At 41.5% G+C, this 14,467-nt stretch overlaps 1 protein-coding gene across 7 annotated transcripts in view; it reads left to right on the forward strand.

Annotated features, from left to right (window-relative positions):
- The window catches only part of Nsd1 (nuclear receptor binding SET domain protein 1), a 119,589-nt gene that overhangs the window by 20,314 nt on the left and 84,808 nt on the right, over positions 1–14,467 (forward strand). For all 7 annotated transcript variants that reach the window (XM_051171913.1, XM_051171931.1, XM_051171903.1 and 4 more), the window contains exons 4-5: positions 6,280–6,415; positions 12,235–12,407. In XM_051171913.1, coding sequence (XP_051027870.1) covers positions 6,280–6,415; positions 12,235–12,407 — 309 coding nt within the window. The remainder of the gene's footprint in view (positions 1–6,279; positions 6,416–12,234; positions 12,408–14,467) is intronic.

Raw genomic sequence — 14,467 nt, forward strand, 5'->3', positions numbered from 1 at the left:
TATGTGTATATGTGTGTAGGTATCCAAGGTGGCTATGCAAGAGCCCTTTGGATCCCCTGCAGGTAGTTGTGAGCTGCTTTGGCCTGGGAACTAAGTGTGGGTACTTTGTAAGAGCAGCAGCCATCTAGATAGTTATTTCTGCTTCCATGTTGTTTTCATTTTACAAATAAAGGGTGAATTTGAGGCCCAGAAGGTAAGCAACTTGCTTGAATTTATAGTTAGCAAATAGTAAGTAAGGGTTCATTTATACCTAGTACTGTAGAGAACTACAGGCCGTGTGCCCCACATCTGTTTGCCTCTATTATATGAGAGGGATGGGAAATGACCAATCACATTAGGGTTACAGACCAGTAATTATAGTACTTGGTAGGCTGAGGTAGGAGCATGGTTCTAATCTAGCCTGGGTTATTTTAGTGAGACCTTGTCTGTTAAGGGGAGAACAGAGGACGAGGTAAAGAGACAGAATCCGGTTGTAAGTAAAATTACTAAGACAGATGTTGTAGTTTTGTTTTGAAGACCTGATGGGTATGTATGTCAGAGAGCCTTTGACTTTTATCTTTGAAGGTAATGTAAGATATTCAAGGTAATAAGTAACCCTCTTTAAACTTTTTTTTGGAGCTGAGACTTTGCTCAGTGGTAGGCCTTGGGTTTGATCCCCAGAACTGCTTGCAGAAGTTTGTTTTTGGAGATGGTCTCACTACAGAGCTTAGGTTGGCCTGAAATGGCCTAGTTGCCCAGGCTGGCCTTAAACCTCTGATGTTCCTGCCCCATGTCCTACGTGCTAGGATTTCAAGTATGAGCTAATGTGTGCGGTAGTTTATTTGCGTGGTGGGAAGCCACTAGGGATTAAAACCACAATTCTGTATGTGACAGGCAAGGCTTTGCTGCTGGGCTGCATCTACCTGGCCTTGTCTGTTTCTCTCTTTCTGTTGGGGCAGGGGTTTGAGACAGGGTTTCTAGTTTTAGGATTTCCTTTGTCCTATTCTGGCCTCTGGGCGTACCAAGCATCTTTGTAGGAAAAAAACCATACATATTAAAAAAAAAACAAAACCACTCACCCAGAGTAAATTTAAAGTGTTTCTTCCTAAAACTTGTATTTCCATTTATTTTATTTATTTACAATTTTAATTTATGTGTCTCTGCGTATATGCTACCTGTGGATGCCTATGGAGGCCGGAAGATCACATTGCATCCTCTAAAACTGGAGTTGGAAGCAGTTAGTTGTAAGCTGACTGATGTGGGTGTGGGGGAGTCAAACTCAGGTCCGCTGAGAGTTTGAGGGAGCAGCAAGTGCTCTTAGCCACTGAGCCATCTCTCTATCCCTTTATCTTTTTGTTTTTATGTGTATGAATGTGTACCACATGCGTGTCTGGGAGTTATGGATGGTTGTGAGCCACTGTATGGATGCTGGGATAGTAATATATGACCATAGCTGCTGAGCCGTCTAGTCAGTCGTCCCTCCTGTTTCTTGTCAGGGTTTCAGCCAGTCTAGGATTGCATTAAACTTAGTTATGTATTATAGTAGATGAGGCTGGCTTTGATCCTCCTGCCTTCATCTCCTAAGTGCTGGGGGTTACAGGCATGTGCCATACACTCAATTATTTATTTTGCGTGTGTATAAGGCGGCAATGATTTGTGTGTGTGTGTGTGTGTACATGGGTGAATCTGTGTTTGGAGGCCAAATATGTCAGGTGTCTTCCTCAATTGCTTTTTGCCTCATTTTTTTTTTTTCTTACTTTAAAAATTTAATCTTGCGGCTTGTGTGTTCATATGTGAGTGCAGGCACTTGCATGGAGGTCACTGTCCAGCAAACTCTGGAGCCTGCCTTGCCTCTGTGCTTCCCCAGTGTTAGTGTTAGGACATGGAGCTCATGTGTCTCACTCTGACTTCAAATTAGGGACCCTCTTTCCTTAGCTTCCTAAGTAGTGCCCTGCTCCCCTCAAATAAAAATTTTGACCCACTGTTAGTCAGTCTGCAGGTGTAGACCCTTAAATAGGGAGAGCTAACTAAATTCCATTTTATGTACACATCACATTTTATATATTTCCGTACTTAAGTTAGTGGCCATTTGATTTTCTTTTCCTACTTTTTTGACTATGGTGAATAATCCTGTGAACATTTATATACGTGTGTGTGTCTCTTCCCTCTGGTACTGGGTATGGCATACAGGCTCTTATAGACAGTAGACAAGTACTCTACCACTGAACTATACTTAAGCCCTGGCTGTGTATCCATTACTCTTTAGTATATCTATGAGTAGAATTACTGAGTCATACGGTTATTACTCTTAGTCTATCTGAAGAAATCTTTTAATATCTTAGAAAAATTTTTTTTGTTTAGATTTATTTTATGTATGTGAATTTTGTCCACATGCATGCATGTCTACTACATGAATACCATGTCCCCACAGAAGTCAGAAGAGGGTGTCAGATCCCCTGGAATTATAATTAATGGATGTGGGTGCTGGGAACCAATCCTGGGTCCTCTGTATTCTGAGGTATGTCTCCAGCCTGGATCTTTTGATCTCTTAGCAGGGTGTATTAAAATAACCACCTTACTTTTCTCCACTAGTACTTACTATTTCTCTGGTAGCTTTGATTTTTATTTCCTTCATAACTTAGCACATTAATTTTTTGGTATTGTGTTTGATAATATTGTAATTAGGTATATGAAGAAAAGGCAGGGCCACTTCCGTATCCTCAGTTCTGATTGAATTTCTCACAGTAGTTAAAGTAACTGAGGTTTTACTGTTAGTGAATTTAGGAATTTAGGTAAGTCATTAGTAGTTTGATCTTAGTTGTGCTATCCAGTATTGAATCCTTGTTCTGCAGTTTACTAAATAATTGTTATTCAGTTGTGTATGTGTGTACGTGTAGTATGTACCTACATGGGTACACCTGTGCTTGGACACCAAAGATGCCAGGTGTCTGGTAGCGTGAGTATAAAGGTGTGCCTGTGAGAGCTTAAGGAGGAGCATTATGCTGGATACTTTGGAATACCAAGTAAGTATGATTTACATTATTAGGACTTGAATAATATTTATCAATTATTGACATTTTTCTTTTTTGTTTGTTTGTTTAAATTGTTTTTGTTAGCCGGGTGTGGTGGTGCACGCCTGTAATCCCAGCACTCGGGAGGCAGAGGCAGGTGGATCTCTTGAGTTCTAGGCCAGCCTGGTCTACAAAGCGAGTCCAGGACCGTCAAGGCTACACAGAGAAACTCTTGACTTGAAAACAAACAAAAACCCCAGCTGTTTTTGTTTTTTGTTTTCAGGCAGGGTTTCTCTGTGTAGCCCTGGTTGTCTGGAACTTGGTTTATAGACCAGGCTGGCCTCAGGCACACTGAGTGCTGGGATTAAAGTTGTGTTTCAACACTACCTGGTGATAGGCTATTCTTCTTCTTTTTTTTTTTTTTTTTTGAGACAGCGTTTTTTGGTGTTTTTGTTTGTTTGTTGTTGTTGTTGTTGTTTTTTTTTTTTCCTAGCTTTAGCTGTCCTGGATTTGCTTTTATTAAAAGATTTATTATTTTTTATGTATACGATGTTCTGTCTGCATGTGTGCCTGCCCACCAGAAGATGGCACCAGATCTCATTACAGATGGTTGTGAGCCACCATGTGGTTGCTGGAGATTGAGGACCTTCGGAAGAGCAGGCAGTGCTCTTAACCTCTGAGCCATATCTTCAGCCCTGGACTTGCTTTTATAGATCAGTCTGGCCCTGAACTCACAGAGGTCTGCCTGCCTCTGCCTCCTCAAGGGCTGGAATTACAGGCATGTACCACCATGACCAGTTGACAAATTATTCTTCTATTTTTATTTTTTATTTTTTGAGACGGGGACTCTCTGTGTAACCTTGGCTGTCGTGGACTTGCTTTGTAGACCAGGCTAGCCTTGAACTCACAGAGATCTGCCTACTTCTGCCTCCCAAGTGCTGGGATTAAAGACATGTGCCACCACTGCCTGGCTGACAAATTATTCCTAAATAACAGATTATATCAGAAATATAGGTACCCTAGTTAGGCAAATACAAATTATAGTGTCAGTTAGATTTTGGCAAATAAAAGATTCTTGTTTCATATGACAAGATCTCACAAAGGTCAGGTTAGCATGGAACTTGCAGTGTAGCTGATGCCAGCCCTGAACTCTTTTTTTTGTTGTTGTTGGTGGTGGTGGTTTTTTTTTTCTTTTTTGATTTTCGAGACAGGGTTTCTTTGTGTAGCCTTGACTGCCTGGACTCACTTTGTAGACCAGGCTGGCCTCAAACTCAAAAGTGCTGGGATTAAAGGCGTGTGCCGCCACCACCACCTGGCCAGCCCTGAACTCTTAATACTCAAACTTCTACACCATTGTCTCTACTTCCCAATTGCTGAGATAAAAGGCTTCTGCCACTGTACAGGCTTCATTCAGGCTTTAAAATTTCATAGTCAACAAACTTAAAAATCTTTCTGAATTGATTGGAAATGGCTCCTAGGGCTTTGTTGCTGTTGTTTGTTGTTAGTTTTGTTTTGTTTTTTGAGACAGGGTTTCTCTGTGTAACAGTCCTGGCTGTCCTGGACTTCCTTTTGTAGACCAGGCTGGCCTCGAACTCACAGCGATCCGCCTGCCTCTGCCTTTCAAGTGCTGTGATTAAAGTCATGCACCACCATACCCAAAGGAAGTTACATATTTTCCACATAATTACTAGTGACTCTATAAAAATGAAGAAGTGAGCCGGGTGTGTCTGTGTACCAGTGTGTGTTTGGTGGCAGTAGGGGCCAGAAGAGGTCATCAAACCTCCTGGAACTAGAATTACAAATGGTTGGAAGCTTTTGTGTGTGTGTGTGTGTGTGTGTGTTTGTGTGTGTTTGAGAGAGAGCGAGAGCGCACGTGCATGAGCGTGCACACTTGCAATGAAACACAGTCCTGAAAGATCGTCCTTACACTTAATCAGGCCTTCTCTTAGCCCTAAGTCGAAGCAATCTTATGGTTGAAAAATAATTTACATATTGTAATGAGCCTCATCCTTTAATAGCTGAATTATTTCAATGAATTTATTCATTATACTCTTTTTTGACCACTTGAATGCTAAGTTTCAGGCATTTAGGAAGGAAAATTTAGTCTGATGGAGGAACTCTCTCTCTAAACACCTTTGAAGACATGGCCCTTAGAGCAAAATGATACTGTTTTGTGTCTCCTTTGTTCTTGTATCTTATTTTGGCCTCTGCTAAATACCTTAGTATGTTTGCACTTTTTTTTCTTTTTTTTTTTTTTTGGTATGTACAAGATTGAAAGCTCAGGCTTGTAAAACACAAATTTTTTCCTCTGAAAGCAGGAATTTGGTGCTATTTAATTTGTGCTATTTAGAGACACGGACCTGAGAGCTGGAATGGTGGCAGTTAGAAGATCAATCATGCATATTATTATTTTTGTTTTGTTTTTTGGAGACAGGATTTCTCAGTGCGAAGCCCTGGCTGTCCTGGAATCGCTCTGTAGACTAGGCTGAGGCACATTTTTGGAGAAAAGATTCAGCCTGAGCTTCTATGTTGAACAATTCTTAAGAGTTTCATTTATACTTATACCGTCTTCTATTTGAATGTTGTTCCTATTGTACTGTGCAATATTTGTAAATCTTCCTTGTATATCAAGGGAAAATCTCAGGTGGGGGGTATATTGGCATGAGTAGAGTATGGCTTGTACTTCCAGGGTTGATTTGTTGTTGTTGTTGTTGTTTTTGTTTCGGTTGAGATAGGGTCTCACTATGTAGTCCTGGCTATCTGGAACTCACTATGTAGACCAGCGCCTTGAACTCTCAGAGATTTGTGCTTGCCTCTTCTTCCCAAGTGCTAGAGCTAAAGGTTTGTGCCACTATATCCTGTGTAGTTTTAGGATATTTTTTCATTATAACTATTAATGAGAACGTAAAACAATTGGGAAATTATTCTAAAAGGTGTAGTATGCACAGTTGAGTCAAGGGAATTTGTGCTTATTTTATCATTTATTAGCTGAGTTGCCACCTATTTTTTAAAAAATATTATGGATGTGAGTGGGTGCTGTTTGCCACAGTGCTGATGTGGAGGTCGGAGGCTAACACATGGGAGTTTGTTCTCCACAGAATATGAGTCTTGGAATCAAGCTCAGGTTGTCAGACTTAGTGGCAGGTGCTTTTACCCACTGAGCCATCTAGCTGACCCCAGCTGGGTTTTCATTTTGTGTTTTTTAGGCATTGGCTTTTTAGAATTCTGATTGAATGATAATGCCCTGACTTTTATTTATTCTGATTCCCAATGTTTTGTCTGTCTAAAGTGTCAACCGAAGAAAAAGTCTACACCACTGAAATATGAAGTTGGAGATCTCATTTGGGCAAAATTCAAGAGACGCCCATGGTGGCCCTGCAGGATTTGTTCTGATCCATTGATTAATACGCACTCAAAAATGAAAGGTAATAACTTAGGTTGATTATTTCTTATAAAATACAATGTGGAATCATAAGCTTCAGCTGCTTTTAGTATGTCTTAGGATTTTTGTTACTTAGCAGTAATCCATTGTTTTCTTTGGAAATTTTGGAAATTGTTAAAAGCTTTCATCTTTTTAAGTATGTCTTACTCTGAGATTGAAAAGTAGTCCGGACAGCCTGACACCGTGGCACATGTCTGTAATCCCAGCACTAGGGAGGCAGAGGCAGGAAGATCTTTTTAAGTTTGAGGCCAGGTTGGTCTACAAAGTGAGTTCAGGACAGCCAAGGTTACACAGAGCAACCCTGTCTCGAAAAACAAACAAAAAAATAAAAGAAAGAAAAGTAGTTAGACCAGGCACGCTGGTACTTGCCTGTAATCTCATGGTTTGAAAGATGGCGGGAGAAGAATCATGGACTTGAGGACAGCTGCACTGTGAGACTGTTTTAAATAAAAATTCTCAGTTCTACGATGGGGATTGGAAACAGTAGTTTAGCTTTATCAATTAATTCATGTCCCCAGGCCCTTCACAGCCCCCCTTATTTTTTTGGAGATGGGGTTTCAGGTATCCCAGCCTGGCCTTGAACTGTATGAGCACCTAATCTTCCTCCATCTACCATGTGCTGGGATTACAGGTGTGTGCCACCCAGCTTATGTGGTATTATGTATAGCCTGGGATTTTGTGCTCTGTAGCCAGGCACTCTACCAATGAGCTCCATTAGTAGTTTGTTGTTTTTTTTGTTTTTTGTTTTTTGTTGTTGTTGTTGTTTTGCCTGCCTGTATATATGTGTACCATATGCATACTCAGTGCCAGTGGAAGGCAGAAGGAGGCATTGGATCCCTGGGAACTAGAGTTCTGGCTGGTTTTAAGCCTCCATGTCCTCTGAAAGAACAGCAAGTGTTCCTAATGGCTGAGCTACCTCAACAGGTTGGAACTCTCCCTATATAGTTTTGGTTTTTTCCTTTTTGTTTTAAGATAGGTTTTTCTGTGTTGCAGTCCTGGCTGTTCTCACTTTGTAGACCAGGTTCAAACTCAGGTCCACCTGACTCTGCCTCCTGAGTGCTGGGATTAAAAGTGTGTGCCTAGGTGCTTTTTTCCCCCCCTTGCTGATCTGGAACATGCTCTGTAGTCTAGGTTGGCCTGTAAGGTGGGTGCTGGGAATTGAAGGAATTGAACCTGGGTCCTCTGGAAGAGCAGTCAGTGCGCTTAGCCACTGAGCCACATCTCTAGCCCTCTAGTGCTTGCTTTTTTCAATTTTTTTTTGAAAGACTCTTTTTATTTATTTATTCATTTTCAGAAGAGGTGTCAGATTTCCTGGGACTGGAGTTTAGATAGTTGTGAGCCTCTATAGGTGCTGGGAACCAAACCTGGGTCCTTTTCAAAACCAACAAGTTCTCTTAACTTCTGAGCCATCTCTCCAGCCTTCAGGGTTTTTATTTTATTTTATATATACGAGTGTTTTACCTGTTTGTATGTCTTTGCATCATGGCCACTATGAAATTGGAATTACAAATGCATGTTGGTCACTGTGCTTGTAATTGAACCTGCGTCCTCTGATATGGTAGCAAGTGTTCTTAACTACTGAGCCATCTCTCCAGCCTAATGCTTTTTTTTTTTTTTTTTTTTGGTTAGTTTTTTGGTGGTTTTAGGAACTTATCCTGAGACCTTGCACATACTAGTAGATAAGTACAATGAAGCTATTTTTCTAAGCCTTGGAAGGTTATATTAGAATTAACTAGAGGGATGTAATTGCTCTAGGAACAGAAAGTACCATGCCTGTGTTTTGCTCCTGGGGTGTGAAAGGCAGCATGTTATGCAGTGCCTGTAGTGTTGATGAAAGTCGTGTGCACTGCTCTAGGGTGAATGTGCTGTCATTGAAGAGCCATAAGGGCTGGCCTGACACATGGTTATAAAAGTAACTCTAAGCCGGCCTTTAATCCCAGCACTTGGGAGGCAGAGGCAGGCATATATCTCTGTGAGTTCAAGGCCAGCCTGGTCTATACAGCAAGTCCAGGACAGCCAAAGTTACACAGAGAAACCCTGTCTCGAAAAACCCAAAAATAAAAACAAAACCAAACAAAAATAAATAAATAAAAGTTCACTTTAAGTGATATGTTGTTGTGACACAGAAATTAGCAGTTATATTGGTCTAGAAATGTTAAACTTAATTATTTTCCATGTATATAGGGATAATTAAAGCTATATGTTTTTATCTGTGTTTGATTACAGAAAATAATAAAATATTCTCTAATTTCTAATAAATTCACTCTAGGGGCCAGTCGTAGCTCAGCTTAGTAGAGTTCATGCCTGAATAAAGCCCTCAGTATAATCCTCAGCACCAAATAAATGGCATATGGTAGCACAAGTCTATAATTAGGTAGGAGGCAAGGATCAGAAGTTCAGGGCCATCCCTGATTACCTAGAGTTTGAGAACGGTCTCGGGTACCTGAGATCCTACCTCAAACAAACCAACAAAAATACAAAAAGTTCTGATCAGAATCAAGAGCAAGCATGCTTATTGGCAGAAAGATACCAAGGGGGTCTGGAGATGTGGCTCAGAGGTTAAGAGTACAGGTTGTTCTCCCAAAAGTCCTAAGTTCAATTCCCAGCAACCACGTGGTGGCTCATACCATCTGTAATGAGATCTAGTGTCCTCTTCTGGTCTGCAGGCAGAACACTATATACATAAATCATTAAATAAAAAGCTACCATGGGTTGGGGGTAGGTATAAGAAGTTAAAATTCTTTAAATCATGCTTTCTGGGAACTCAATGCACTTTCGAGAAATAAGCTTATGGTTAGTTAGTTCATGTTTTTCCCTCTTTAAGTGTTTTCAGGTTTTGTTGTTTTTTTTTAAAGATTTATTTATTATTTTGTATACAACGTTCTGCCTGCATGTATATCTGCAGGCCAGAACAGGGCATCATAGCATGTTATAGATGGTTGTGAGCCACCATGTGGTTGCTGGGAATTGAACTCATGACCTCCAGAAGAGCAGTCAGTACTCTTAACCTCTGAGCCATCTCTCCAGCCCTTCAGGGTTTTTTTTTTTTTTTAAAGATTTATTTATTTATATGTATACAGTTCTCTGCCTGCAGGCCAGAAGAGGGCATCAGATCACATTATAGATGGTTGTGAGCCCCATGTGATTGCTGGGAATTGAACTCAGGACCTCTGGAGGAGCAGTGAGTGCTCTTAACCTCTGAGCTATCTCTCCAGCCCCAATATTTTCAGTTTTTTTTTTCTTTGTAGTTTATTATGACAAGCTATAATAAGTTGCATTAAAAAAAAACTTTACTGACACTTAGGGAGGCAGAGGTAGGTGGATCTCTGTGAGTTTGAGGCCCTCCTGGTCTACAAAGCAAATCCAGGACAACCAAGACTACACAATGAAGCCCAGTTTTGAAAACCAAGCCAAATAGAAAAACCCCACAAAGCCTTCTTTGTAGTAATGACTTTGTTTATCCTGAGTGTGCTTACTGTTCATTTTCTTTTGCTGTTGCCATTGTTCAGTAGCCCATGAGAGACGGAGGCGTCATGTCTTTCTCCTTACCTCCTTTCTTAGAGATTGAATTCAGGCTGTCAGGCTTGACCACATGTTCCTTTACCTGCTTGAGCTATCTTGGCAGCCCGTCTTCATAGCAGTGCAGTTCTTTCCTTTAACTTTGAAATTTTTCCAATCTGTAGAAAATTCAAGTACAGTGAAATGGAAAACTATACATTTAGATTTAGCAGTTACAGATTTGTGACAATTCTTACTTGATATGAATATAAAAACTACAGTGTATATAGTACAATATACAAAAATACAGTGTGCCCCCCCCCCAGGTTAAGTATTTCAAATGATGTTAGAAAACACAACTTTTGGGGCCTCAGGGATGGCTCAGTCAGTAAAGTGTTTGCCTTTCAAAGCAGGAGGACTAAGGTTCAGTTCTCAGCACCCAGAGAAAACCCAGGCACTATGATATGCTCTGTACCACCAGCACTGCTGGGGCCAGAGGGTAGGGTAAGGTAGAGTCCTGCAACTAGAAATACAGGTGTAAAATAGATGCCGGGAACCGAACGCTGGTCTCCTGTAGGAGCAATATGTGCTCTTAACTTCCGAGCCATCTCTTGTTTTTGAGACAATATTCTGTAGCCAAGACTGACTTCAAAAATTACTGTGTAGTTAAGGATAACCTTTACTTCTGAAACCACCTGTCTCCACCTCTGGATTAGGCAAGTATCACTAACCCTGGTTTAGGTAGATTCTGTGTGTGTGTGTGTGTGTGTGTGTGTGTGTGTGTGTGTGTGTGTGTGTTGTGTGTGTGTGTGTTCCACTCCCCGCCTCCCTCTTTGAGACAGGCTTCACTATGTAGCCTTGACTAACCTAGAACTCTGTAGATCAGCCTGTAGATCAACAACTCTGTAGATCTGTAGATCAGCTTGGCCTTAAACTTACAGAGATCTGCTTACCTCTGTGTCCCAAGTACTGGAATTAAGGTGCATACCTAGCCCTTGACTTAGTTTTAGATAAACTCTCCAAATACAACTCAGGCTGACCTGAAACTCTCTTTATAGTCCAGTCTGGCTTTGAGTCCTTCTGCCTAGGGCTTTAGAATTGTGGTATTAGAGGCATTATGCCACTCCCACCTCTCCATATGCCTGTTTCAGCTGGATCTTTGGATATATAGTTTGAATGATTTTAATCATAATTCTCTCTATAGAAGTTGTGAGTTAGTGCTAGATGTGGATGCTGGTGCTGTGTGCTTCTTTAAGAGATGCCTAGTCTTGTAATTCTAGCACTTTTAAGGCCAAGGCAGAGGGACTGTAATTTTAAGGGCAGCATGGTCTACAGAGCGACTGCAGGGCAGCCAAGGATACACAGAAAAATTCTGTCTTGAAAAACAGAGAGAGAAAGACAGCGAGAGAGACAAAGGGAAAGAGAAGAGAGTGTGTCAATAGGACAATTTGTGGGTCTTGTCCTCCCCCCCCCCCTTTTTTTTTTTTTGAGACATAGTTTTTCTGTCTGGCCTTGAACTCACAGTGATCCACCCTTTGCCTCTCAAGTGCTGGGATTAAAGGTGGCGCCACCACGCCCGGCTCTGTTTCCTTTTTTAAAGATGTATGTTCACTATGTGCCTGTGGGCAGTGAATGCACAGGCTTATGAAGGTCAGACCAGTGGGTTCCTCAGAGCTCGAGTTGTAGGCAGTTGTAACCCCCTGGACTTGGGTACTGGGAACTGAACTGCAAGAGCTATACATGCTTTTAACTGCTGAGCTATCTCTAGCCCTTAGAAACCCTTTTACTGTGTGTTTGAGGGTGCTCACAGAGGACAGGTGGACCCCTGAACTGCAAGAGCTATACATGCCTTTAACTGCTGAGCTATCTCTAGCCCCTTAGAAACCCTTTTACTGTGTGTCTGAGGGTGCTCACAGAGGACAGGTGGGTCTCCGGAAGCTGGAGATAGAGCAGATTGTGATCTGGGTGCTAGGAGTGGCATTGGGTCCTGTGGACCACCAAGAATCACCAACAGCTGAGCTGTGTCTTTTGCTACCCAGCATGGTTTTGAGCATATATGCTTTTGACCTCTTACATAATCAGCAAGTGCTCTAACAGCTGGCAGGACTCAATGCTCTCCTTTCATTATGTGTTTTCTGGAGACTAAACTCAAGTTGAATTCAGGTTGTAGGTTTGGTGCCAAGTGTCTTCACCTGCTGAACAATTAGTGGCCCAGAGGCTCCTAGGCAATTAGAGGTTTGGCTGTTACCTCAATGGTAAGTACTCATCCTTTTTGAAGTAATGACACTTTGTTTTCTTATCTAGTTGCCAATAGGAGGCCCTATCGAGAGTACTACGTGGAGGCCTTTGGAGACCCTTCTGAAAAAGCCTGGGTGGCCGGAAAAGCAATTGTTATGTTTGAAGGCAGGCATCAATTTGAAGAACTACCTGTCCTTAGGAAAAGAGGGAAACAGAAAGAAAAAGGATATAGGCATAAGGTAAAGACAATATATAAACAGAAGAATCGCTCAAAAATTATCTTCTTGTAGGTTGCCTTATGGAAGAAATGGAAGAAACAGCAGTATTGATTTTGTAAACAGCCCTCTGCCTGCATATACACTTGCAGGCCAGAAGAGGGCATCATATCACACTATTGATGGTTATGAGCCACCATGTGGTTACTGGGAATTGAACTCAGGACCTCCGGAAGAGCAATCAGTGCTCTTAACCTCTAAGCTATCTCTCTAGCCCAATATACTGAGTTTTTTGAGGAGTGACTCTGCCTACCTCTAAATTGCCAAAGAGAAGTAATGGACACTATTATGGAATGAACAGTCTTCTTTGGTTGTTTTTTGTTTTGTTTTTCGAGATAAGACTTTTCCTGTATATCCCTGACTGTCCTGGGAATTACTCTGTAGACCAGGCTGACCTCAGACTCACAGATCCACTTGTGCTGGGATTATAGGAGTACACCATCACCCTTCATTTATATGATGCTGGGAATTCAACATTTGTTACTTTTGCTTTTTTTTTTTTCCAAGACAGGGTCTCTCTGTGCAGCCTTGGCCGTCCTGGACTCGATTTGTAGACCAGGCTGGTCTCAAACTCACGGTGATCCACCTGCCTCTGCCTCCCAAGTGCTGGGATTAAAGGCGTGTGACACTATGCCCGTCTTGTTTGTTACTTTTGCTTGATGCTCTATTTACAGTTTGCTTAGAAAAAAAGTTTGTTTTGTGAAAAACTGTGTGCATATGTGAATATTTGAGACAAGGTCTTGCTATGTAGCCCAGTCTAATCTTGATCTTTTGTTAAAATACAACTAACAAACTTGTCATTCATTCTTTTTTTTCTCTGTGTATCTCTCTGTCTCTGGTGTCAATCCATTCATGTCCCGCCACCCCGTGTTGGGCATTGAATCCAGGGCCTCAGGCATATTAGGAAAGTACCTTATTGATGAGCTATGTTATCAGTCCTTATTTTCATTTTGTAATGCTGGGGCTGTGCCCTTAACCATAATTCCTTATTTTCCTTTCCCACTAATTCTTGTAATTGTTATTCTTTGTCCCTGGATTTCACAATCTGTTGAGTTACTTGATTAGTTTGATGGGCTCCTGGTGTTTTGCCCCAACTAACCTCAACTCCTGGGCTCAGATCCTTCTTCCTCAGCTTCCTGAGTAGCTGGGACTACAGGTGTGCAATACTTGCTGTGATGACATCACGGCCAAAAGCAGGCAGGGGAGGAACGGGTTTCTTTGGCTTACACTTTCACAGCACTCTTTATAATTGAAGGAGTCAATGACAGGAACTCAAACAGGGCAGGACCCTGGAGGCAGGAGCTGGTGCAGAAGCCATGGATGGTGCTGCTTACTGGCTTGCTTCACATGGCTTGTTCAGCCTGCTTTCTTATAGAAGCTAGGACTACCAGCCTAGGGATGCCACCACTCACAATGGGCTGGGCCCTCCTTCATTGATCACTAATTGAGAAAATGCCTTACAGCTTGCTCTCAATGGAGGCATTTCCTCAACTCAGGCTCTTTTCTCTCTGATGGCTAGTTTGTGTGAAGTTGTCCCAAAACCAGCCAGTACAACTAATCCCTTGTCAACCTGACACACAAACATCCCTATTAAGCCACAACCCTTCTTTTCTTTCTTTTGGTTTTTTGAGACAGGTTTTCTCTGTAGCCCTGGTTGCCCTAGACTCACTTTATAGACCACACTAGCCTCAAACTCACATAGATCTGCCTGCCTCTGCCTCCCGAGTGCTGGGGATTAAAGGTGTGCACCATCACTGCCTGGCTAACTCTTATTTATCCCCAAGATCTGACACTAAAACATAAATAACTTTGAAAGTCCCACAGTTTTTACAAATTCAGACATTAAAATTTCAGTCCCTTTAAAGTAGCCAATTTTTTAAAAATCCAAAGTATTTTTTTATTTTAATCCAAAGTATTTAAAAATTCAAAGTCTCTCAATTGTATGCTCCAATAAAGTAAAAAATAAACCAAATACTATCTTACTTTAAGAGGGAAAAATCAGGGCATAGTCACAATCAAATCAC

This window comes from Acomys russatus, chromosome 3, assembly GCF_903995435.1.
Source record: "Acomys russatus chromosome 3, mAcoRus1.1, whole genome shotgun sequence".
Taxonomy (NCBI): domain Eukaryota; kingdom Metazoa; phylum Chordata; class Mammalia; order Rodentia; family Muridae; genus Acomys; species Acomys russatus.